Source organism: Amblyomma mixtum, chromosome 8 (genome assembly GCF_055824585.1).
Source record: "Amblyomma mixtum isolate Tamu chromosome 8, ASM5582458v1, whole genome shotgun sequence".
NCBI lineage: Eukaryota > Metazoa > Arthropoda > Arachnida > Ixodida > Ixodidae > Amblyomma > Amblyomma mixtum.
In genome coordinates, this window is record NC_143019.1 from 70295428 (window position 1) to 70322483 (window position 27056).

General features: G+C 47.6%; 1 protein-coding gene across 4 annotated transcripts; it reads left to right on the forward strand.

Annotated features, from left to right (window-relative positions):
- The first annotated feature begins 4447 nt into the window (after positions 1-4447).
- LOC149332896 (uncharacterized) lies at positions 4448-25825 on the forward strand. Of its 4 annotated transcripts, XM_089558447.1 has the most exons (6): positions 4448-4702; positions 6298-6379; positions 6950-7024; positions 11268-11398; positions 21773-21881; positions 25760-25825. In XM_089558447.1, exons 1-5 carry the CDS (start codon positions 4687-4689, stop codon positions 21814-21816), a joined length of 348 nt encoding a protein of 115 aa, XP_089414573.1. In that variant the 5' UTR covers positions 4448-4686; the 3' UTR covers positions 21817-21881; positions 25760-25825. The 4 variants fall into 4 exon arrangements, with proteins under 4 accessions (XP_089414573.1, XP_089414576.1, XP_089414572.1 ...); XM_089558450.1 differs by lacking the exon at positions 6298-6379; XM_089558446.1 differs by lacking the exon at positions 25760-25825 and having other exon boundaries at positions 21773-22425.
- Positions 25826-27056: the final 1231 nt, after the last annotated feature.

Here is a 27056-nt window from a genome sequence, read left to right on the forward strand (position 1 = left end):
CGTCCGCCTCCCGCCCATCGCCAAGTCCAGAGCGCTCCCGATTCTGGCCTTCAACGCCGCGAGTTCCTGCACCCGTCTGATGCCCGCCTGGGACCGCCGAGACGCAGGAAGACCGACATCTGGAGGACTGCGGACCGGCGACCATTGTGTTTTCACTGCGGTGAGCCTGACCACATGTATCGCTCCTGTCCATACCGCGAGCTTGGCCTAAGGGGTTTTAACCGGGCTGATCCGTGCCCCCGCTACGGTGAACAGCCCCGCGACATACAAGACTACCTTCGACGTTCTCCATCACCGGTTATAGCTTCTCCTCGCACCTCCCGGTCGCCGCCACCTCGCCGCCCACCATCCCCTTCTCGCGGGTCTCGCCGTGAGAGCCTTTCGCCACTTCGGGAAAACTGAGTACGGCGACGCCTGGAGGTGGCGTCGCCGGAGTCGCACGAAGTAAAGAACCTCCGCCTACGTTGGAATGTCCCAGCTCGACCGATGGCATCCTTGGAAGCGCGAATCGTTTTGTAACCTCTAGCAATGTGCACATTCTGATCGACGGACGCGACGTAACGGCGCTTGTGGACACCGGCGCCGATTACTCGGTCTTCAGCGGAAGTTTCTCTCGGCGTCTTCGCAAGGTTACCACCCAGTGGGACGGACCGCCCATACGTACCGCGGGAGGCCCGATCAAAACGCACGACAGAATTTTTTGTCGCGTATCTGTCGCGCGACAAAATTTTGTGTCGCGCGACAAGCTCTCTTGTAGTGCATTGTGTCGTGCGACAGGGGCTCGTGTCGTGGGTTCTTTCTCGCGACAAAAGTGTTTGTAGTGGGTTCTGTCGCACGACAGCCATCATTCCTGTATTTTGTAGTGTGCAGAAGGTGCCTGTCGCAGGATTTGTCGCGCGACAGGTTTCTGTCGTAGGTGGTGTCGTGCTTCAGGGAGAGTCGTGCCGCGCGACAGGGCCTGCGTGCCTCGACAGAGTTGCCTGTCGCGGGTTCAGTCGCGCGACACTACAGCCTGTCGAGGTATCTGTCTTGCGACAGATACCTGTCGTGGGTCTGTCTTGCGACAGATACCTGTCGTGGGTTCTGTCTTGGGACAAATATCTGTCGTGGGTTCTGTCTTGGGACAAATATCTGTCGAGGCAAGTGTCGTGTTAGAGGTTGCAGTCGATGGTAATTGTGGTTTTCTACAGAAATCTCGAATTTCTGTAGCGCCATCGTGGGATAGTGATAGGCGGACATTCACCAATTTCGTGTTAAATCGCTTGCACTTTGGCGAGCCACGAAGACGATGCGACTTGCTTTGATCGATTGGCGACGATCATCGAGGGAATTAAATGAAGTGTTAATTCACAAACGCGACTCGAGTTTGCAACTCGCTTCCCTACCTAGCTACCGGCCGCACGAAAATTGGCGGGGATGAGAGGCGCCGCTCGCAATCAATCTTCCCTTCAGTTCGCACATGACAGTGTGAGCGAAAGAAGATGCATGCTCAAGAGAAAGCATATGCACCAGCGAGAATGCTAGCGGTGCCTGTGAATGAGGCAGTGCTTGCGGTAGTGGCATGCTGCGAGCCACGCGAGCGTCTTCATTCCATCCGGCGCGAGCATGACGAATAGCGCTACTGAAGGTCAGTGTACTCGTGGCTGCTGTGACCTGTGCGTCTCGCAACATACTGTACCCACTACCACATGCGGAGAAAAGGCTAAGGTCACATATACGCGTCGCTTAACGTCACGTAATGAGAGTAACCTGATGGCGAAAAAGCTGGAAGATTACTCGCAGTAATCGTCCTGCTATCACAAAGGCAGCATGTATGTTACGCACGCATGACCTGTTGCCTGTATAAATGATCAAGGCGACTCCCATATCAAGTTTCCACGTTTCAGTTTTTAGCCGCGCATGCTGCAAGATCATCATAAAATATGAAAAAAAAAATATATATATTCTTACGTACGACTTCGTTCATTGCTTCCATTGAAAATTTCATGACAGTGACACAACCATCTCGCTAAATATAGAGAACAGCGTACGAATCCTAAGGCCCAGTACAGCCTTGAGCGTGTTTGAACACGGACGCCTAGAAAGGGCGCGCGCGTGGACCGTTGCGTCGCGCCTGCGCTGTAATTTCCCGGAGGAGCAAGAACCCGAATATTTGCCAGTCGACGTGGCGTTACCCCGCGACGCCAAGGATTGGGTGGCGAGCTCTGCGACATGAAGTCGCGCCGCAAGAATTCGGTCAGTGAGTGACTTCCCCATGAGGATGTATTAGTTCGGGGCTCCCCCTCCGTGACCAAGGGGCTTAATTAACTCGCGCGAACTCTGTGACTCCCTACTGTAAACGTGCGTTTAATGTCCATTCACACTCGCAATAGCAAAGGCCATGCGGCCAGCAGTCGCTTGCGATCGGGCAGCAGCTCCACGACACTTCCTCACACCTACAAGAGTGACCTGCAGCTCGCCTGCTCGTTTGATTCTCACGTGAAATGAGAAGTATTGGCACTGACGTCAGTCGATCGCGCGCTTTGGTTCAGTCTCCTGCGCCCTCGCGCCTCGTCCTCTAGAGTGTTCTGGTCCCTCACGCTCGGTCCACTAAAGTGTTCTGGTCCCTCGCTATTAACAGTGTGCTACGACAACCTGAGCGAAGAGTAGAATGTCGGGGCGGTTTTGACGTGCGCCACTGCCATGCAAGCGTAAGGGCGCTCTTCTCGGGACCGGCCTGCCAGCCTGGAAGCCGGCGTCAGAAAAATTCACTGGTATTGTTTGTTCACGTCCATTTACTAAGCTCTGGGATAGAGTATCGTTAGCCAATATCGAGTTGTTGGTAGAAGCGATAACAGCAAAACAAATTTTCTCCCACAGCCGCTTCTGCTGCCCATTGCAGCTCGCCTGGCTTCTGCTAGCTCTGCTCCTGAAGGGGTCGCGGAAACCGAGCTTATTTCACTATGACGCGGGGCTCACAGTAAAACGGTGGCGAGGGTAGCACCTCAGTGCTAGCCAGTTCCGAATCGCACTCAGCTTAGGCGTCGATGTGCAATCGGCTAAGCTTAGCGACGACAAGGGTAGCTAGAGAGCAGCGCGCAGTTCGTCGGCCGGCGCGCCCGTGGGCGGCGTCGTTGCCGAAAGCTCGGCTCGCTCAATGATTGGCTCAGTAGCTCGCGAACTGAGCAGGCAAGGCTGGAAAATCGAGCAGCGAGCGTCTGTCCTGCGACTGAGCGAGACTTTATTCTCACGTTTGCATGCAGCATAGGTGAACACATTTAGCACACATATATGCATCGAATATCTGCTGCCTTACAGCGTTTATTAAGCTCGTCCTCGACGTCACCGTTAGCGCGGAAACCGCGCATATCTTTATTTCACTACGAGACATGGTTCACAGTACAACGTACAGTGAAGAGAGTAGCACCTCAGCGCTAGCCAGTTCGAAAGCACTCTCAGCTCTGGCACCTGCCAGGCTTAGCGACGAATACGACATCCAGGGAGCAGTGCAAACTTGTCGCCCGGCGCGCTCGCGGGCAGTGTCATTTCTGAAAGCTCAGCTCCCGCAATGCTCAGCAGCCAGCGACTTGAGCTCGCAAGGCTGGAAAACTGAGCAGCTAGCGGCTGGACTGCGACTGAGGCCACGTTTGCAGCACAGGTAAACAACTTTTAGCTCACATATACGCTTGGGATACCGGCTTCGTTGCGGCCACCTTAAGGTGATTCTTACGCTCGTCATCGAGGCCATCGTCACCGCTCGTGACGCACTGGCTGAGAACTACAATTCGAGTGCGTGCTAAAACAAGCTGCTCGTATTTCGCGGAACAATCTGAACTCGAAAACACAGTTGCTTCTATCGGCTTCCATGTGGGCTCTAGCTCAATTGTGAAAGTACACGCGAGCAAGACGCAGCGAGTGCGAGCCGCTGTTGCATATCAGCTAAAGTGTGACGCAACTATCGGCGTAGTTTCGCAAAGCAGTTGATATCAAAGTTATCCGCTTGTACGGGTCACAGTTAAGCCCTTAGTTTCGTGTAAATCTCCGTCGAGCATGCCCGCGTCAGTCAAAGTAATGCATCGCAGCTGCTCTCAGTCCTACCGCTCACGTCCAACATATCCTTGATATGCACCAGCTTGAGGTACGGTGCATTTCTTTGCCCGTTTTGTCGCAATTAAGAGATTTTAGCTGGCAGCAAACGAAATTTCATTCCGTCAACAGCGTCGTCTGCGCCGTCGTCTGCTCCGTCGTCTGCTAGAACATCCGGGGCACCCTGGGTGATGGGATCACAGGATCGCAGTTTCTACAAAAGTATTTAAAAGCGCTTTAGTGTTCGCACTTAATAAAAAAATAAATTGAGAAAAATTGAAATATTTTTCTTCTGAACATAATTTAAATATTAGTAGTAAAAAAGCGCATTTGAGTTGCAGTTTTTCAATGACGCAAAAACAAGGGCAAAGCCGCTGGCGCCATGTCAGTGCGTGCGTTGCCTCACGTTTTGTGTTATTTGGATTTTCATGGCATTGTTTGAGTGCTTGTGCGGCGGACATGTGTGAAGAACAGAAGTGTGTTTTGGAAGCCAACGACGAGTATTACGCCCAGTCAACATCGGTGAGTTTGGACGGGCAAAGCCATGAAGAAAGGCAGCGCTACGACGTCTTGTCATCTGGAAAGGCAATGAAGACGACGGCGCGGTTTTACTAAGCCTGGATGAGCTGCATGATTGGTGAGTACCGTCACCGCTTCTCTATTACTGATCTGTATTCACACGCGTTATTAGTGTGCGGCTATATAGGGATGGCAGTGGAGGCAGTCTGCGTGCGGTTGCCTCAGCTATAATGCGTTGCCTGAAAAGAACGGACGGCAATTTCCTCGCTGGCGTCCCAGAACCCTCCTCGCAGCGCCGCCCGTCCTCCTCCTGTTTTTCTCCATTCTCCTCTTTTTTTCTTTCACGGCTGTTGCGCTCTTCGGTCTATTCCTCCGGCGAGTCTGCCTCCGCGCACCGCCGCCGCGAATCTGCGCGTCTTCTGGACCGCGGCCTGGTCAGCGCGCCTCTCAATGTGCTGACGCATGAACACGTAGGTGGTGGCGGAAACGTTTATTGCCAATGATGTAAATCGTAGGGGCGCCTGGTTTGCCGCAAAAGTTTGCATGATGACGAGAATTGGTCTGGGTATCGGGCATGCAGCAGTATTGGGTATTAGAGCAGTCCGGGTTTGTAGTTGTCGCCAATGTGCAGCCTGCGCTATGGTGAGGGACGGAGCGGGGGGTGCGTATTCCCTTCGTTTGTCTCGGTAATACGAGAGAATATCACGGAAGAAGACCAGGTAGTGCGCGAGCCGGCCGCCCTAGAAGCTCGCCAGGAGCAGAACAGCTGTGAAAGAAAATACGAGCAGAATCGCAATCCTTTAATGTCTCATACTGTCGTGAGCAGGGAATGCTAGCAAGTGCGTTCGAGTTCCGGCGAAGAAAAAAAAACACTTGAGACTGGGAATCGAACCAGGGCGTTTGGCACTTCAAAGGTAGTCGCTGCCATTGCGCAACGAACACGGTTTGAGCAAGAGTAAAGGCAGATCTAGTGAGCGCGCGGGTTTCGTGAGTGAAATAAAACAAATGAAAAAATTGCGCGTATGAAAAGAAACAAAAATATAAGAAATTAGATCATAAAACACGAAACATATTAGAGAAAAGGCACATCTAGTGAACGCACGGGTTTCGTGAGTGAAAGAAAACAAATAAAAAATGCAAATATGAAAAGAAACAAAATAATAAAGAAATTAAACTATAAAACATGAAAAATATTAAAGAACACAGACCGCGTGGTCCAGAAAACGCGCAGATTCGCGGCGGCGGTGCGCGGAGGCAGACTCGCCGGAGGAATAGACCGAAGAGCGCAACAGCCGTGAAAGAAAAAAAGAGAACGGAGAAAAACAGGAGGAGGAGGGGCGGCGCTGCGAGGAGGGTTCTGGGACGCCAGTGAGGAAATTGCCATTATTTTGAAGACAGTGATCGCATGTGGAAGGCTGGCGCATATGTACTAGTCATTTGTAAACCTTTTATCTGTGCTTCCCCATTGGAACAGAATTTGGCAATATTATGTCAGTTAGGTCGTTCTTGTGTCTTCCCTGAACTGTAGGCGTCCATGCTTCCTCTCCTTCAGGGCACTGAACTGTTGGGGATGCGACTGCACACTTATTTGGGATTTCAAGCTTTTTGCTGTATGCCTCCCTTATGCGGCCCGCTTTCAGGTCGTTCGCAATTGGTGATGGTTTGTTATTCATTTTCACTTTCTCTTATTTATTCTTGGTTGACTGCCGGCAGCAGTTCTCCGCGCTCGGAACTGTTCCCAGGCACGGAACCCTACCCACAGACCTCCCTGCACCTCACTCACCAGTGTTCTTCGGTATTTTTTTTTGCTCTTGCCCCTACTTGCATTACCACTCGACAAATGTTTTGCTGTTTTTATTTGTGTGGAATTTGTTAAATGCACTACTAATTTTCGTATCATGCTCAGTTGTGACGTGAGATATCGGGCTCCTTGGTATTGAATGCATGTCTTTTGCATTTTCTCTTCTCATTTATGCAAGGTAAACTGGTCGACTGGGTGCTATGTTCAATTTAAGAATACATTAGACGCTGGTGCAAGGCACCCTAATAGTAATTAACTAAAGCCTGCGCATGCTATATTCGAATAGTTGGGCTCTTTTCATCATGCATAAGAATAAAGCGGTATTCCAGCCAGCTCATCTTTCAATGTGGTTATGACAGTCATGTAAATGTACTCAAAGAATGTGTATGGGTGTTTCACATACAATCTCCTTATTTATTTTGTCATGGGCCACCTCATTGCTTTTTGTGTTCCTATATTAATACCTCATTTTAGTTTCTGAAGCAGTCGACAGTTTGTTTTGTCGTCATTCATGACATTGTCACTGGCACTGACAGCTGTTGGTCGGGACGTATTTATCTGCAGTTGCCAGCTGCCAGCATCTGCTGGGCCATGCGTGCTTCCTGCCTTCAGCTGTGCCATCCCTCCAAGCCATTCATGGTAATTATCTTTTTCAGTTACGCATACCTTACCTGCCTGTTTTGAAAAATATTTTCAACATAGGCTCACTGCTGTGTTTTAAAATGCATGCAGAACTCTACATGCACTTTACAGCAGTACCTCAGCTTATTACATGAACTGCAAATTTGTACGAAATATAGCCGCTCATGTAGCTCTTGACACTGCGCTGTTATTATAAAGTTGAGCCTGCTTCAGGTGCAGTGACTATTCCACACCTGTTGCCTTTTATGCATGTGTGTCCTCTAAAAGGGCCAAAATGTTCGTTTATCTTTTAAAAACGTGCTGTACAATAATACTTTAATGGTATTTCTTGCTTGTACACTGAAATGTCAGTCAGTAAAGTAACATTGTATGATGACACCAAATCTTGCGTGGCATAGCATCCTTGCAGTGTACTTGGCAAGCTCCTGTCAGCGCAGATGTATTGCTGGTTTATTGCTGTGGCATGTGGTTATACTGTACAGTTTGTACCTCTACGTTCTTGAAAGTATCCTTGAAAAATTTAAAATTGGTTTTTGAGCCAAGGAAGTGACAGAGTAACTGTCTCACATCTTGATAGGCACCTGAACAATGATGCAAGGGAAGGGATAAAGGAGGGAGTTAAAGAAGAAAAGAGGTGCCGTAGCAGAGGGCTGCAGAATAATTTTGGCCACCTGGTGATCTTTATCCTGCACTGACATCAAACAGCATGCAGCTTAGCCTGTGTTCACTTGGGCCTGCATAAAAAAAAACGAGCAGTCCTTCTTAGAACTAACATTTCATTGCACCAGCTACTTTGTAGCTTTGACTGCAGTGACCTGAAATCAACTGTTGTTTACTTTGCACAACCCACATACCCTGAACAAGATGTGATGATGCTAGACGAGGTGACCCTCTCTGCATAGCAGCAGGTTGGTTCAGGAAATGCGAAGACTCATGGAGAACCGCTCAGTTATATTTGATTTCATGTTATTGTAGTATTAATGGTGAGTTGTAGTATAAGTGATGAATTCTTGCAAATGATTGAGGACATCAATACTCAGTGTGAAAATGAGAGCTAAATCAATACTTAATAATCAGGAAAGAGGCCTTTTTATGAAATGCAGTAAGGTACTGGAAGTCGAAACAGAATACACCTCGGCCAGGTCATGCACAGATATAGAGCATTTGAAAGAAATGGTTGGGAGAATAAGAAAGGGGTTTATTGCCTTAGGCATGCTCTCAGAAGTTACGAGCAGCACCTTGCAGTATGCTCAAAAAGAAATTTTAAACTGCTTTGCCTTTGCTAAGCTGTCGGGAAAAGTGGGGTACTTTACAAAGGGCTTAAAATTGAGAACAGTGCGGTGAACCACTCAGGAAAATCATAGGGTTAATGATAAGAGATTGGGAGAGAACTGAGTTGGTTGGAAATAAATGCGAATTAAAATCTGAGCGGGAATCATAAATGGACATAGGCAGGACATACATTTTTTAAAGAAGCTGGCTATCCTTTTGGATAGTGGAGCGGTTACTCACAGCAGGAAATTGTGCTCTTCTTGCTTTCATTTTATGGACATATGCTTTGTGTCTTACATCTCTTGGCCTGCCATAGGCAGCATATGCTCATAATAAATTTTTACCTGTCTAATTATGTGGCACAGGGAGAATTGAACTATATAACCTCATCAATGCACACCCTCTCTGAAGTGAACTTTGTCAGCCCCGTCAGTCACCACATTGATGCATGTCACCCCAAATGGGAGCCGTCATGGTGGCTGAGTGGTTATTGTGCTTGGCTGCTGACCCGGAAGAGGCAGGTTCGATTCCAGCCAGTTTTGATTCCAGCTGTACTAGTCTCATTTCAATGGAGACGAAATGCTAGAGGCCCAGGTACCGTGTGATGTCAGCACACCTAAAGAATTTTCCAGTCCTCTACAATAGCGCCCTGTATAGCCTGCGCCGCTTTGTGGCATTAAACCCTTTAAAACCAAGTAAAGTAATGGATACATCATTTCCAAAAATTGTTTAAATTTATTATTTTCTAAACGTTAATTTTCTGCACCTGTTTTCCTTCGTCTTTCCCTCTTATTTCCTCCCTCATGCTGAGTAACAGGTCAGTGATTTTAAGTAAATATTTTGTTCATTTCATTAGCAAAGTTTCTCTGTCTCTCTCTATTGCTTTGCTTTTTGTATCTGCAGTCTAGTATTATGCAGAAATATGTCAAGATTAGATCCAAGAGATATGGCCTAGATTTTAAGTTCTATAGTCAACCACACATTACTTATTACGCTATCAAGGCTTTTTTTTGGCATGTGCTACCTGGTACAGAACTGATGTGGCCTACAGCGGTAAATATTGTTTGAATGTGCATAAATTGAATAGGAAGGCAAATTTCCCATTTGACTATGTAAATAGATTGGGTAATCATGTGCTCACAAAGCTCATAAACTTTTCTGTTTCCAAAACTTTCTGTAAAAGGCACTGACTCACTGAAATACACTACAGTTACTTTTGCCTAATCCTGATATTATTTACTGAAGATTGGTTTGAGGGAAAGTCCACTGAGCTCGAATGAGTGCACGGCAGCTTGTCTTTGTCCAAAGTATTTGGAGAATAATGAATTTTGTTACCTGGCAGAGATAAAGCAAGGATGGCAGTGTTTTGTAATGTCCATAGGGCATTCTTCCAAAGCCCAGTATGCATGTAATTCCTTCATTTTGTGCAACATAAAATGTCTTCCCTTTACACTCATGGTTGAAACAAAATGCTATTTGAATACTTCACCACTCAAAAAATGAAGGCCATTGTGCTGCTCTACAAAATATCAGGCTGCAGCGGTTGTTGCGAGGAAAATTCACCAGGTTGTCATCATCTTCAGTCTAACACCCAATGCAGGGCAGAGGCCTCTCCCATGTCTCTCCAATTAACCCTGTCCTTCGCCAGTTGTGGCCACCGTATCCCCACAAACTTCTTAATCTCATCCGCCCGCCTAAATTTCTGCTGCCCCCTGCTACGTTTGCCTTCTCTTGGAATCCACTCTATCACTCTTAAGGACCACTGGTTATCTTGCCTTTGCATTACATCTCCTGCCCAAGCCCATTTCTTCCAAATAACCCACGTTTTTTTCACACCTATTTGTCAGGCTCCGCGTTTTTTTCTCACCTATTCGTCAAGCTGCAAGCCACTTGCACGCTCTACAAACCTATTTAAAGTACATTATCCAGCATTGTTGGCATGGAGTGTGTAGTGCTAAAACAAAAAATAATACAATAGCTGATGATCTGCTAGAGCAACAGAATTCCAAGAGTTTGAGAAGGGCAGTGGGAGAACTAGCAAGGCGGGATAGCGAAATTCGACAAGCAGTGGACAGGGATCCTGCAACTTGTAGAGGACAGGCAAATTGGAGACTTGTGGAAGGGGCTGTAGTCTTGAGTGCGCCTAGCCGGCCTTGTGATGCATTGTATAGGGCCCTTTGTTTTTGAGTAAAACTGGTTTCTCCTGATTGTTGCATTCCAGAAAGATTCATCAAGATTGGGTTAAACCCAAGTTTCGCGTGCAAATGTGCCTGTAAGAAAGTGTAGATTGATAATGCATGAAGCTAAAGAACCACTGGAGAGTAGTGGATACGTCTCGTATTTCTTCGTAGCTATATTGTTTAAACAGTGCTGGCTATTTTAATTCCTTTTTAATGCTTATTGCTTGTCGAGTTGCATAAAATTTTAGGATAAATTGAAAACTGCAGGTAGGTTTAATTACAATAATTATACCCGTATTTCTGAAGCTCTGTTCGAAGAGAGGTCCACATTTTGTGTGCATGCTTTGAATTTGATTATTTTCACACTGCAAAATGGAGGACAGGTCTGCTGTGAGAGTTTTTTTGCAATGAAGCGAGAGCAAGTGGTGCGGAATGCTTGTTACTGTGTCGCCCTGCCAATATTTCTAGAACCCCTGGGACCACTGAGCTTGTGAGTATCTATGACTCAAAAGGTCGGAGCTGATTGCCCATTCCGTGGTTGTCTGTATTAACCGGTGCAAGGCCAAGGGCTCATAGCTAACAAGCATATGACACCATAGAACTAGATGCAGTCAGGCTGGGACTGTGCAGTATGTCAGTGTTAACGAGGTCGTGATAAACGAGGTTTACTCTGCGAAGCTAGTGTGAAATAATAATTGTTCTTATGGAAAATATCGTTTTTTCTTAGTCATTGCAGCAATACAAGCATATCAAATCTGATATCTCTCACTCATCCCTCTATGTTTCAGTTTCAAGGGACCAAGAGTTGCGTGGAAGTCGTGCAAGCCACAAAGTTGCGTGCGGCTTGAGCCAGCAATCAGGAGCAGGCTGGGAATTTGCGAATTGCCAGTTGTATTCGCTCAGTCAAGCAGGCTTTACTGTAAGTACAGTGTTTTCGCCATAGCATTTCTTTGAAAAGTACGCATTGAGCTTGAATAGGACAAGCTGTCGGTCTAGTTGGTCTGATCCTTTGTGGTTGACAGAGCTTAGAAACACAGACTGGGGTCAGAAAGAAAAAATATGAGGGCACAGGTGCTGACTACAGATTTATTCCAGAATCACCGAAACACTGCATATATAACCAAAACACAGGCGCCAACAGGTGGCAATTTTATGCACTCGTGGCAACAATAAGTGATATGGCCAATAGTGGGAAAACAACACAAACTAGAAACAGAAACCAAGACTATAGAGCAGGGAAGGATGAAACCATAACAAGGTTAAAGGAATAGTTTTAAGCAAGTCATTTTTAAGACCACCAGCACGTGAAACAGTGGAACGGTTTGACCAAAATTTTCAAGTACTGGTCTGATAACACGGAACTAAAACACTACACGCAAACACAGATCAAGGGCAGTGAAATAAAAGTAAAATGGCAAGAAAAAACATGCCGTGAAAAGAAAATGGTGATTGGGCAAGCAAACAAGAATTGGTCTACAAAGGTGAAGTGAGCTAAAAAACTGAAAGAATAAAAGGGGAATAAATGCACATGAGCAACAAAGGTGAAGCCAAGAATTAGCATGCCTACAGGAGGAAGATGAGCTACTGTAAAAACGAGAGATAAAATATCAAAATATGAAATTCAATTAGTATTAAAGATAAAAGCAAACAAAAACGCGAAAATAGAGGAGTTGGCAGAAAAGTCAAGGCATGCAAGATGTTTTTAAAACCAGGGCTAGGTCAAACATCCTGAAGAAAGGCAATCTTTTTTTCTGAGGGTGTTCTTGCCCATTAATCCTCGAGCCTCAAAATCCCGGCGGCTCCCACCAGTTCGTCATGTCGGCTTATTCTGGTGCTTTTTTAACACAATGGCACTTTTTCGAACATGGGTGGCATGGCTTTTTTCGGTCACAGTTTTGGCAATGGACTTGCAGATTTAGGACGTGCTTGTAGGCCAGTTGGTTGGAAATCGTTAGAAAAACCGCAAAACAGAATGGGACAAAGGCAGGCAAAACACAAGGCGGTACGACAACTGAACATTTATTGAAGAAATGAGTGCTCATATGGATCAGTTGCGCATGTAATCTGTGTTGTGTCCCCTTATTGCTTTTGTGTGTGTGCGCCCCCGCGTCCTCCTCCTAACGACAGTTCGCATCCTCCTCCTAACGACCACTCAATCCTCCTCCTAACGACCACTCGCATCCTCCTCCTAACGACCGCTTGCCCCTCGTCGCACGCTGTCGCCGGATGCCCCCCCACGGTGCGCCCCCGCACCCTCCTCCTGTTCTGGGAAGCCACTCCCTGCCGTGGACGCTTCCCCACTCCCTCTTTTCTTCGGGCGGCCAGTTCGGCTCCTGCCTCGGTCGACGCTGGTCGCACCCTCATCGGCTTTAAATAAACGAAGTCTTAAAGTACCGTGTGCGTCTTTCGCTGCATTCAACACAGCGACCGGACACGACAGTGGCGACGAGAAAGTGGATTCGACCCGCGCTACGCAACGCTATTGACAAGCCATGGCTACGCGAGGGTTTCCCAATCAGATACCAGAGTTCAACGGCTCATCGTGGTCATCGTGGGTTGGACGCCTTCAGTTCTACTTTGAAGCTAACAACATCACAGACCCAGCCTTGAAGAGGGCCAACCTGCTGACGCTGTGCGGGGAGCAGACCTACGATACTGTCTGCGCCCTTATTCAGCCAAGCACACCAGCGGCAGTGTCTTACGACGACATCGTAAAAGCGCTGCAAAAGCACTACGACCCAAGGCCATCCGAGGTCTACAGCCGGGCTCGCTTCCAACGACGAGATCAACTGGGAGGAGAAACTGTGAGCGCCTACGTAGCCGCGCTCAAGAAGCTCGCTGCCGACTGCAATTTTGGAACGCTGTCGACAACAGCTACCGGGCAGGAGGGAGACGCAGCTTCTTCTGCTAACACCACCATGCTTCCCTTGGACGTGATGTTACGCGACAGATTTGTGTGCGGACTGAGTGACGAGTCACTGCAGCAGCGCCTGTTCGCTGAGAAGGACCTCACATTCAGCAAAGCTTACGACATCGCCGTTCGAGCGGAGAGCGCCGGTCACCAGCAGAGAGGGATTCGCCGGAACACCGAGCCGGTACACCAGACAAGCAACCAGGTGCGCAAGCCTTCTGTTGTTGTAAAATCGGTCAAAAAGGCACAACGCTGCTGGCGGTGTGACAACCAACACAACCCCCAGGGATGTCGATTCCAGTCAGCCACGTGTAATTTTTGCCACAAGCGAGGGCATATCGAAAGAGCATGCATTACGAAACGGAGACTTGCCAAGATAAAGTCACCTTTCCAGCCTAATCACAGCGTCAACGCCTCAGAGAATACGCCGCTATCTGATCTCCATGGAACAACATCAGCAACACCATCTGTGTTGTACGACCTGAACACCATGAATCTCGGCACGCGACCGAAGATTTTTACAGAAGTAAGCGTACATCACCAGCTGATTAAGTTCGAGGTGGACTCCGGCGCAGCCTGTACTCTGATCAGTGAGGACACGTTCCGAACTTCATGGCCATCTGACGCACCCGCCCTGCAACAAGACGACACACACCTGCGAACGTGGTCAGGACAGAATCTGCCACTATTGGGCTCTGCCAACGTGCAGGTTACCTACAACGGCCAGACCCATACGCTACCTCTGCTTGTTGTGAAGGGCACAGGATCAAGCCTTCTAGGGAGAAACTGGTTTTCTCCACTAGGCGTGATGATATGCGGCATACACCAGACGCCGAGCCAGAACATGGTTGAGCAACTGCAAGAGAAATACGAAAGAGTATTCTCGGAAGAGATTCCAGGAAACGAAGGGCCCCCGGTCACACTGGAGTTGTTGGACAACGCGCAACCCAAATTTCTGAAGGCCAGGCCGGTGTCGTTTGCTCTCCGAGATTCAGTTGAAAAAGAGTTGGACAAACTGGAGCAGCAAGGTGTCATCGAGCCGACGCAGCATTCAGAATGGGCCACACCACTTGTCGTAGTTCGCAAGAAGAACGGAACCATACGCCTCTGCGGAGACTACCGGAGCACCGTCAATCTTGCGACTAAAGCGTCCTCTTACCCGCTAGCGACACCTGAAGAAGTATTCAGTGTACTACGTGGCGCAAGAGTCTTCAGCACATTGGACCTCACCCAGGCGTATCAGCAGCTGAAGGTGAGCGAGTCAACTGCTGAATTATTGGCAATTAACACACTGAAAGGCTTGTACAAAGTCAAGCGACTGCCTTTTGGCGTAGCTGCAGCCCCGGCCATATTTCAAAAATTCATGGAGACAGTGCTTCAGGGCATCCCAGGAGTTTGTGTCTACCTTGACGATGTCATCATCAGTGGCACTTCCACTGAAGAGCATGCAGTGCGCCTAGAGCTCGTTCTCGAAAGGCTAGCAAACGCTAATTTGTGCATAAGCAAATCGAAGTGCTGTTTTGCGGTGCCAGAGGTGCAATTTCTGGGACACCGAATTGATGCGGAAGGCATTCACCCTACCGAGGACAAAGTGCGAGCGATCACAGAAGCACGAGCTCCAACAAACAAGCAGGAGCTACAGGCTTTTCTCGGACTCTTGACGTTCTACGACCGGTTCTTGGAACAAAGAGCTACCGTGGCCAACGACTTATACCAACTCCTTCGGAAAGATGTGACATGGATATGGTCGCCACGCCATCAGCAGTCATTCGATGCCCTGAAAGACCTGATTCGAAGATGTACAGTCCTCCGCCACTACGACGAAAGGAAGCCTCTGCTTTTGGCTTGCGACGCATCACCGTACGGAGTCGGCGCGGTTCTATCGCAAACTGACGAGCAAGGTAGGGAAGCTCCCATCGCCTTCGCCTCACGTACGTTGTCGCAAGCAGAACGCAACTACGCGCAACTTGACAAAGAAGGGCTAGCCATCGTCTACGCGGCGACACATTTTCACCAGTACATTGCCGGCCGGAAGGTGACCTTTATAACCGATCACCGACCGCTATTGGGCATTCTGGGACCACAAAGGCCTATGCCACCAACTTTGTCTCCGCGAATGACACGTTGGTGCATCAAACTCTCAGCGTACGACTACGCTCTGGTCTACCGCAATGGGAGTAAACATCAAAACGCCGATGCGCTAAGCCGTCTGCCACTAGACGCAACTGTTGACGAACCATTTCCACCAGGAGACGTGCTGATGTTCGAAGCACTGCCAGAACCTCCGCTTACAGCAGGCACAGTTGCAGCATCTACGCAGAAGTGCGCAGCTCTCCGGCTAGTTTACACAGCTGTTCAACAAGGCAACGTGCATAAACTCAAAGGGGACAACTTCGACGCTTACCGCAGGCGAGCTACAGAGTTGAGCACCCATCGCGGCTGCATCATAATTGGCTCCCGAGTTGTGATGCCGAGAGAACTACGCGCACAAGCTATGTCTCTCATCCACGCCGGACATCGGGGCATCGTTGCAATGAAAAAGTGTGCCAGAAGCTACATGTGGTGGCCTGGCATTGACAACGACATCGAAACAGTGGTGCGAGAATGCAAGCCTTGCCAGAGCAGCCGGAGCGCCCCGCCGAAAGCTCCTGTCCCGGAATGGGAAAAGCCAGACACACCATGGCACACACTGCACATTGATTTTGCAGGACCAATTGAGGGCTGCACTTTCCTTGTGGTCGTAGATGCCTACACAAAGTGGCTTGAGATAAGGCAAATGGGACAGACGACTTCGGCAGCAGTCATTGACAACCTCCGATCACTATTTGCAACGTTCGGCCTGCCGCGCAAGGTAGTGTCGGACAACGGAACACCGTTTGTGTCTGCGGAGATCCTCAAGTTTTATCGCGACAACGGGATCTCGTCAGTTACATCGGCCCCCTACCACCCAGCGACAAACGGACAAGCCGAGCGCTACGTAGCCGAGCTAAAACGCGCCCTTGAAAGAGATCAGACAGGCTCGCTGCAGCGCCGCCTTGCGCGCTTTCTCTTCAAGCAGCACACGACGGTTCAGAGCACAACAGGCGAGACCCCCTCGAAAATGATGTTCGAGCGTGAAATGCGAACCCAGCTCACAGCCATCCTCCCCGAGCCAAAGGCAGAGACGTTCCGGGAAGAAAAAGCAATTCCGCGCTGCGGCACGCTTAATGAGGGGCAGCGCGTCCTCGCCCGACAGTTTCTGAAAAAGCCACGCTGGGAGGAAGCTACAATTGTCAGACGCATAGGCCTGCGCTCTTGGCTCGTCAACATACATGGCACAGTAGCACGCCGACATCTCAACCAGCTGCGTAGATTTACGACGCCGTCTGAGAGCTGTCCGCCAGCGGAGAGAACACGTGCACCATTTTCCCACATAGCCTGGCACCTCTTCCCGGAAGAAGAGACTTCGCCCAGGACAGACCCAGGAGACACAGCGAACAACAGCCAGCCTACAAGTGCTTCTCCCCCGAGCGCACAAAGCCAGCGCGCCTCCACGCGTGAGCGCCGACCCCCTGCACGATACCAGGCAACTTTCTAAGGGGGAAGGAAGTGTTGTGTCCCCTTATTGCTTTTGTGTGTGTGCGCCCCCGCGTCCTCCTCCTAACGACAGTTCGCATCCTCCTCCTAACGACCACTCGCATCCTCCTCCTAACGACCGCTTGCCCCTCGTCGCACGCTGTCGCCGGATGCCCCCCCACGGTGCGCCCCCGCACCCTCCTCCTGTTCTGGGAAGCCACTCCCTGCCGTGGACGCTTCCCCACTCCCTCTTTTCTTCGGGCGGCCAGTTCGGCTCCTGCCTCGGTCGACGCTGGTCGCACCCTCATCGGCTTTAAATAAACGAAGTCTTAAAGTACCGTGTGCGTCTTTCGCTGCATTCAACACAGCGACCGGACACGACAATCTGCAAACAATCATTGCAAAAACAACCTAGGGAGGGAAACAAATTCCAATTCTTTCTGAAAAATGGACACAGAAGGCGTGCTATCCCACCTATCTGGCTTCGACCTCAGGATGGCAACAGCCTTGAGAATTTCTTTCCAACTGGCCCTTTATTCATCCAATAATAACGTGCAGTTCAGTTTAGGTTAACAGTCTTTACAACTGGGACAGTGGACAGGCAGGCAAGGTCGTCCGGGCCTACCCAAGGAATGCTAATACTCTTGCAAGGGAGTGTTTCACCATCTACCAATTTGGCCGGTATAAAATCGACCACAGCTGAGAGGAATCGTGTACACCACCCCCGTTGCACATGGCATGAGGCATTCAAAAAGTACCGCCAACGGGCATGTTGTACGAGATTCCCCTCAGCTGTGGCCAGTTTTATATCGTCCAAAGTGGTAGATGTTTACACATTTGTTTGCAAGAGTATGCGTGTTCCTTGAGTAGACCCGGAGGCATTTGCCGTCCCACTCACTGTCTCATTGTAGACTGCTATCCCAAACTGAACTGCACACAGATTATTGGATGAAGAAAGAAGCAGTTGGAAAGAGAAATTGTCGAGGCTGTTGCCATCTTGAGGTCAGAGCCAGATAAGCGTGTCAGCACGCCTACTGTGTTCATTTTTCAGGAAAATTAGCGTTTCTGTCTGTGTTTCCCCCGGTTGTTTTTGTTTCGTTTTTGAGCAGGTGATTGTCATATTTGCTCAGCTCTATGGTTGCCATTGAATTTTTTTGCCTCTTTACGATTGTTTGCAGATTACACACGTGACTTGTCTATATAAGCACTGCTGTTCAATAAATTTTCAGTTGTCAGTACGGCCTTGTGTTGTCACCTGCCTCTGTGTGATAGTTTTGTGGTTTTGCTCTTTCCGACTGGCAGATTCGCGAGAAATGTACCCGATAAATCAATCTTATGCTCCCTTATCCTTTCATTGATGCCAATGTGTACCTTGCCGCAAGACAAAATGATTGATTAAATGCCTTCCGCGCATGGCGCTAAGGGTTTTCTGTGCTGCGTGATGCAGCGTCTTTTTTTTTCATTAAGGATTCTGCAATAGGTGCTAGGGGGTCAGAGAAGGGAATGTCTACTCCTGCTTTCTCTCCGATTTTCTTAAGGTTCTGTGAAATTTACCTTTAGAAAATTCGAGAGATAGAGTAGATGCTTTTTTTGCTGCTGCCCCCCCCCCCCATCACCTATCACACCTCTCTAGGATCGTCAATGAAAAAGAAAAAAGAAACAGGCTGCACTGCATTGCACAGAAACCCTTAGTGGCATGCACAAGAAGTGCTTTCTCAATCCCTTTTTCTTGCTGCAAGGTATACATTGGCATCAATGGAAGGCTAAGAGAGCATTACACTGATTTATCGGGTACATCTCTTAGGTACCTGCAAGTCCACTGCTGATAATGGGACGCAAAAAAGCCATGCTGCCCAAAGTTCGAGAAAGCCACTGTGTTAATAGAGCCCCGTAATAAGCTGACGCAATGCAATGGTGGAAGCCGCAGAGATTTTCAGGCTCCGGGGTGAATGTAAAGAACACGCTTGGTTTCACTCGGAGGATTGCCTTTCTTTGTGGACGTACTTGATCTAGCCCTGGTTCTACATGTGTGTTAAATGCCTTGCCTCTTCTGCCAACTTCCCTCTTTTGGTGTTTTTCCTTGATTTTTGCCTTCATACTAGTTATTGAATTTCACTTTTTTATATTTTATCTCTCGGCTTCACTGTACGTCATCTTCCACTTTTAACCATCTTAATTGTTGGCTTCACCTTTGTGGCTCATGCGCGTTTTTATTCCCCTTTTATCCCTTTAATTTTTAGCACACTTCACCTTCGCTTGTTGCTTAATTCTCGTTTGCTTACCCAATCGCCATTTTGCTTCTATTGCGTGTTTTTTCTTGCCATTTCTCCTTCATTTTTTTTTTCACTGCGCTTGGTCTGTGTTTGTGTATAAGGTTTTTTAGTTCCATTTTATCAGACCAGTTCTTAAATATTCTTTCGGTCAAACCTATCCACTGTTGGCAGTCTTTTAAATATGACTTGCTTATAAATTTTTCTCTCACCTTGTTCTGGTTTTATCCTGTGCTGTGTCCTCTGGTTTTTGCTTCTAGCTTTTGTTGTTTTTCCACTACTTCTCATACCACTTCTTGTTACCACGTGCATAAATCGCTGCGTGTTGGTGCCTGTGGTGTGGGTATTTATGCAGTATGTCGGCAGTTCTGGGAAAAGTTTTAAGTTCAGTGCCTGTGCCATCATCTTTTTTGTTTCTGTCCCTTGTCTGTATGTCTGAGTGCTGTCAACCACAATCGGTGCATTGAGCTGACTGCTCTGCAGCTACCCATGTGTATGCAATAAAGTGGCTTCAAGAATAATGTACACAAAAAAATTGATTGCTTAAAATTTCTGGCATGTTTTTTAGGAAAACATTTGGCATTTAAAGGGCTAAGAGTGCTCTGAAAATCTAAAAATTATGTGCTTCTTGGGGCCTTTCCTCAAATTTCACATCACCTTGTAGCGTGATGCAAGACGTTCAAGTTGTTACCCACAGTTTACTTTTTTGTTGCCCACTTATTGGCTGCCACCTTCTTTGGGAGGCAGTGTCATGGGGTTTGGGAGACAATCTGATTCCTGTGTGTTGGCTGAAGCTGTCTAAGCTTTTGGATGTGGGGAGCAGGTTTACGGTGCCAACTTTTGGCTGTAACTACAGTTTGGCCATGACTGTTAGTCCTTTTCTGTGATGCAGTGTCATTTATGTAATGCATAATTTGATGATGAAGCAGTCTCGGGGGTTGCGGTGCTCAGCTGTTGACTTCAAAGACACAGGATCGATCCTGGCCGCGGCAGTCGCATTCTGATGGAGACAAAATGCTGGAAGCTTGTGTACTGTGCGATGTCAGTGCACGTGAAAGAACCCCATGTGGATGAAATTATCAGAGCCCTTCACTATGGCATCCCTCATAGCCTGAGTCACTTGGGACATTAAACCCCGTAAATCCAAACCCATTTTGGTACTTCTCAGCTTCGCCGCTGGCCTCTGCAGGCCAGCGAAACCTCCCACAAGTTGACGAACGGCAGTTTTTACACCATTCGTAAATGCCTACATAGACGCTACATCATTGGTGGCAAAGGTTGCCAGATGTGCAAGCGTTTCCGGTAGTTTTTCTCTGTTGCTTTCGTCAGGCAGCTTGCAAAAGATGTTTTACTAGGCTAATAAACGGTGAGGTTCATTGTGTTCTTAAGGTGGTGCAGCGTGATAAAACAGACACTTAATAGCCATTCCATGCTTTTTTGTAGCCAAAGGCAATTTTTCGCCTTATTCTCATCATCATTTGCCTTTCATGCTTCCTCGAGGGACGGCAGTTGGAAGAAGGTCTCTAGAGCAGCTCCTTGTCTGAAGAAATGCCGAGTGGCATTCTTCAATCCTAACTGCCCATCAAATGGAAGAGCAGTTGTTTTCTCCACTCCACAGAGTGGAGACGGAGTATCGAGTTGAGGCGCACTTCTGAATTCGGCGGTTAGCCTTTCATAGGCAGCAGATATGCGCAATAAACTTTATTTGCTGTTAATCTTCCAGTTAAACACCAAATCCTCCTCATTCCTCATCAGTGCACACACTGTGTAAGGAACTTTGTCACTCCATTTGTCACCACTTTGATGTATGCCATCCCTAATTCAGGGGCTGTATAATTTTTGAAATTTTGTTGAAATTGCTTGAAAACCTTTGCAATTTCCTGCACCTCTCTATTTCCCCCAAGTCCCAAACCTACGCAGAGTGCAAGTGGGTTTTTAAACTCCAGCTAAATTTTGTTATTCATCAAAGGGCTTTTCTCTCTACTGCTTTGCTGGGTGTATCTGAAGTATAATATTATGCACCAGTGTGTGAAGCTTTGCTCCCAGAGCTATTAGCCCGAGGTAGTAATTTTAGAGCATTGCGTTGCGTTCTCAGCCTGGTTGCGTTTTGAGCCTGAGTTGTGCTGATTCCACGGATAGAACCCAAGTTGGCAGCCTCCAATGCAGCAGTGTATCCCAGTAGTTGCCATGGGAGCCGAGGTGGTTAGATAATGGAATAAAATAATAGCAGGTGGCAGTGTGATGCTCGAGCACCACAGCTCGAAACTAAACTATATCGATCAGTATATGTATATCTGTCTGGCAGGCATTAAAGTCTGGCTGCTTAGTCACGACATTCCTGTAAAATTAGTGGGTGAACCGTTTGGCATGAATGTACCAGATGGTGTCATACGATTCAGCCTGTCGTGCAGCATAAACTTACTAGTTAAGTTAGAGCCTTTCTTGCAGCACGGATTCGAACTGACAACCTATGTTAGGTGTATTAATGCTCATTATTCGATCTGCTCATTTTTTATATTCAACCACACTAACATTACTTATTACCCCATCTGTGCAGATTCCTTCTGGCACTATTTGAAGCTGAAGGGTTGCTCAGCTTAGGATCTCCAAAAGTACCACAAGAAGGTGACGCGCTACCTGGCACAGAAGTGCTGTGGCCTGCGGCGGTAAATATCTGTTCAAGCCAATAGTCTCTTGTTATATGCATGAATAGATTGGGTAAGCTCATGTGCTTACAAAACTCGTAACTTGACTGTATTTCCTAACTGTCTGTATGGTACACTTAGGCACTGGAATAACCTGCAAATCGCACTGGAATTTGCCTACTATAGTGAGATACTGCTTTACCCAAGTTCTGCTTAAGGATAGTCTGCTACTGAGATGACGCACAGAAGATTATATTTATGAACCAGACTGTTAACAGCACTTATGGACCACATTAGCAGACTGTTCTGAGACCGCACGCAGCCAGGCTTTTCAGCGTGGAAGAGGCGGCTTTAGACAAGGCAGGCGAGCGCTCTGTTCCTGCACATTAAGTAGATGTCGGATGAATCTCGAAAAAATATGAACGACGCGCCAGGAATATGACTACTACAACCCTTCGGAGATGTGCAGTGCACAGTATACGGCCATGCCAGCGACATGTCTTTCTGTTCAAACTTTCTCTAAAACCGCTGTCACTACGCAGAAGCAGGTAGCAGTATTTGTACTAAGAATCTCTTAGTGAAGCAGCGCAACGGCACAAGGCCAAGGGAAGAAGGGGACAAAAACAGCGCTGAACTGACAACAAATGTTTATTCCGGATGCTAACAGCATATATATACTCTTTTGCACCTTAGAAAAAACAAAGAAACAGAGAGCAGCAGAAAGTATCAATCCCAGTCATTATGCGCATGCAGCTGTATCGCGTGTACATCGATCATTTGAAATCAGGAAGTTGTGCTCTTTCACCGAGATGGCAACGGAAGGAGTGCTGATACAATTCGCACCCAGCTTCATGATCTCAGATGCCTCAATAATCTCTCGTGTAAGCTTATCCTTGTGTTTGGTAACAACTTGGCTGTTTTTGAATTCTGGGTAACATGAACAGTCACGACAGTGAGTACCTATGTGGCGGGCCACGTTCTTGACATTGTTTGCGTGCTCTTTTAAGTCTTTCATTAAGACACCGGCCAGTTTGGCCGATGTATGACCCACCACACTTCAACGGGACTGAGTACACCACGTTGTCTTGGCATGGCACATACTTCATCCTGTGGTTTTTCTTGCAATTATGACCAGATTCCGATCTTTTATCCGGGCGATTAACTCTCGCACACAAGCCACTCAGTCTGACAGGAGCTGAAAAAACATCTACTCCAGCCTTTTTGCCTATTCTCTTCAAATTGTGGGACACAACATGAACATAAGGTATTACTGCCAGATTTTTTTGCTTGGAATGGGGGACAGCTTTGCCCTCCTTCAGCTTTTTCAATATCCCTTCTGCTACTGATGCCAGAATATGAAGGGGTATTTTGCGTCTGTTAGCCTATCAACCTGATTGGAGAAACTAAATTCTAACTTGTGTGGGCAGGATTTTTGCATGGCATTTTGAAAGCATGACGCCACAATGCCTCTTTTAACAAGCTTCGAATGGGCTGAGCTGTATGGAAGTAAGGGCTTTTTACCCCTAGGATCAAATCCCAGCATACATGGAAATCAGTAAAATATAAGGTCAGATCAAGGAACTTAATGCGATCATTCACAGCCACTTCATGCGTAATTTCCAGCGGCGAAAGCACTTCACAGAATATCGCGCAGAGGTCATTCACTTCCGCAGCGAAGCTAGCCGGGTCACAATCTAGTAAAATTAGGTAATCATCTACATATCGGAACACTCTTGCAACTGTTGAGCTCATGAGTGATTGTTCGAGTGCCCTGTCAAGCTTAGCAAGGAACATGTCACTTAGCAATGGAGCGATGCAAGATCCTATGCAGATCCCATTCTTTTGAATAAAAACAGTTCAAAAGAATGGGATCTGCATAGGATCTTGCATCGCTCCATTGCTAAGTGACATGTTCCTTGCTAAGCTTGACAGGGCACTCGAACAATCACTCATGAGCTCAACAGTTGCAAGAGTGTTCCGATATGTAGATGATTACCTAATTTTACTAGATTGTGACCCGGCTAGCTTCGCTGCGGAAGTGAATGACCTGTGCGCGATATTCTGTGAAGTGCTTTCGCCGCTGGAAATTACGCATGAAGTGGCTGTGAATGATCGCATTAAGTTCCTTGATCTGACCTTATATTTTACTGATTTCCATGTATGCTGGGCATTTGATCCTAGGGGTAAAAAGCCCTTACTTCCATACAGCTCAGCTCATTCGAAGCTTGTTAAAAGAGGCATTGTGGCGTCATGCTTTCAAAATGCCATGCAAAAATCCTGCCCACACAAGTTAGAATTTAGTTTCTCCAATCAGGTTGATAGGCTAACAGACGCAAAATACCCCTTCATATTCTGGCATCAGTAGCAGAAGGGATATTGAAAAAGCTGAAGGAGGGCAAAGCTGTCCCCCATTCCAAGCAAAAAAATCTGGCAGTAATACCTTATGTTCATGTTGTGTCCCACAATTTGAAGAGAATAGGCAAAAAGGCTGGAGTAGATGTTGTTTTTTCAGCTCCTGTCAGACTGAGTGGCTTGTGTGCGAGAGTTAATCGCCCGGATAAAAGATCGGAATCTGGTCATAATTGCAAGAAAAACCACAGGATGAAGTATGTGCCATGCCAAGACAACGTGGTGTACTCAGTCCCGTTGAAGTGTGGTGGGTCATACATCGGCCAAACTGGCCGGTGTCTTAATGAAAGACTTAAAAGAGCACGCAAACAATGTCAAGAACGTGGCCCGCCACATAGGTACTCACTGTCGTGACTGTTCATGTTACCCAGAATTCAAAAACAGCCAAGTTGTTACCAAACACAAGGATAAGCTTACACGAGAGATTATTGAGGCATCTGAGATCATGAAGCTGGGTGCGAATTGTATCAGCACTCCTTCCGTTGCCATCTCGGTGAAAGAGCACAACTTCCTGATTTCAAATGATCGATGTACACGCGATACAGCTGCATGCGCACAATGACTGGGATTGATACTTTCTGCTGCTCTCTGTTTCTTTGTTTTTTCTAAGGTGCAAAAGAGTATATATATGCTGTTAGCATCCGGAATAAACATTTGTTGTCAGTTCAGCGCTGTTTGACCCCTTCTTCCCTTGGCGTTGTGCCGTTGCGCTGCTTCACTAAGATATGTCAGACCAACTCGCCCACCAGTTCATGTTGTACTAAGAATTCGTATCTTAAAGGAAAAAAGAAAGCGCAATGTCCACCTTTGGCACGATTTCTGCAGTGATGTGCGTTCTGCCGGCTGACAGTACACCGCTTGCTTGGTGTTGTAGGCCTAACATGTGCTTTACTCAAGGTGTAGCGAGAAGCGCTTTTGAACTAGCCACCAGCGATCACAGAAATGTCTACTCTTTTTACCGCCTCTACAATAACTTTATGGTGGTATGAACGTGTAGTTTTTATTCCCGCAACGTCTTCGTAAGTGAAGCGCGCGGAAAAACGGGCCAGGCGGACCGCCTCGCACTGACAGATGCGGGTTGCATGCACGGACTCATTCTGAGCCGTTGGCAGAACAGTCATTACAGGCCATGATGCACTTGGTCACACGTTGCATGCACGTATGCATCTTGATTTCTATCTGGAAACAGCTTGGTTGACGTCACTTCTGTCAGTAAAGTGCTCTGCATGCCAATGTCTCTCCCATTCCGGACGGTTCCCGCCAGCCATCGTATGAAGCGGCGTGTGCATATTCTTCAGTTGTATAATTGAGGCTTTAATGCATTATTCCTATGGGTTTACGTCGGGCCTGTGCCAATTTGATGTTAAATGTGGATCGTTGCATGAAAGGGGAATGCATAATCAAGATTCCACTGTATGACTTTTGTAACATTTGCATGCATTTGTTGTGTATGCATACTATATATATCACTGTTCTTTTTCTTCACCTAGGACAGTCTGAACAAGAGACCTGCTGAAGAAAAATTCTGTATATATGTAAATAAATAGTCAATTTGCTCCAAGTGAGGTGTTTTTATACCTGGCTGTACTGCAGGAATGCATCGAATGTTCAGTCAGACTGCTGCTCTGTAGCTGCATATTAATTGACAAATAAAGCGTACTTGGTAATGACTACAGGAATACAACACACTACACAAATGCACTACAGAAGGCAGACTACAGAGATACGACACTACAGAATTACATCACTACAGAAGACAGACTACAGAAATACTACACTACAGAAAGACTACAGAAATACTACACTACAGAAGACAGACTACAGAAATACTACACTACAGAAGACAGACTACAGAAGTACAACACTACAGACTACAGAGGACAGACTACAGAAATACTACATGCCCAAAATACGACAGACTACAGAAGTTTTCTGTCGTAAATTCCTGTAGTGCGTTTTGACTGGGGAGGCCACATCGTAAACCCTGTTAGCAAGTGCACTGCCCGCGTCGAGATCCACGGTGAGACGTGCCCCGCCACATTCGTGATATTGGAGAATTGCTCTAAAGATGTTATTCTGGGCATGGATTTTCTCCGTGAATATGGCGCCGTAATCGACATAGGGCAGAACAGGTTGACCCTCCGCGCACGTTCTTCATCGCCAGTACCGCCTCGGGCCACAGGCTTTGCGATGAAAGTTGATGCCGACCATGTCCACTTGCCGCCGTTGTCGACAGTTTTCCTGCCGGTCCGAGCCGATACAACAGCATGTGGAGAAGGCGTTCTGGAAGGCAGTGTCCAGCTGTTACTTACGCGTGGCATTGGTGTTGCGCGAGGGGTCGCAAATGTTCGACGAGGGTGTGCCAACATCTTCGTGACCAACTTCAGGAACGAGCCGCAGCACCTGACAAAAGGGTCAGTTATAGCCCAAATGGAAGAACTTAGCGGCGTTCGTGAAGCTGTTGCGCTGCCTACAGAGGCGGCCCCGCCCGAGTCTCGAGACCCTGCAACGTTGCCCCTGGATATCGACCCCAAACTTGAGCCTTCCCAAACACGTGAACTGCTCTCTCTTTTGCATCGGTACAATAACTGTTTCGCGACGACATCCCGAGTTCGCCAGACACCCGTCGCCAAGCATCGAATTATTGTCGACACCGCAACGCACCCGATTCGTCAGCCGCCGTACCGCGTTTCCTTGAAGGAAAGGGAAACCATACAGGAGCAAGTGCGCGAAATGATAAAGGACGACGTCATCCAACCATCCAACAGTCCGTGGTCCGCACCTGTA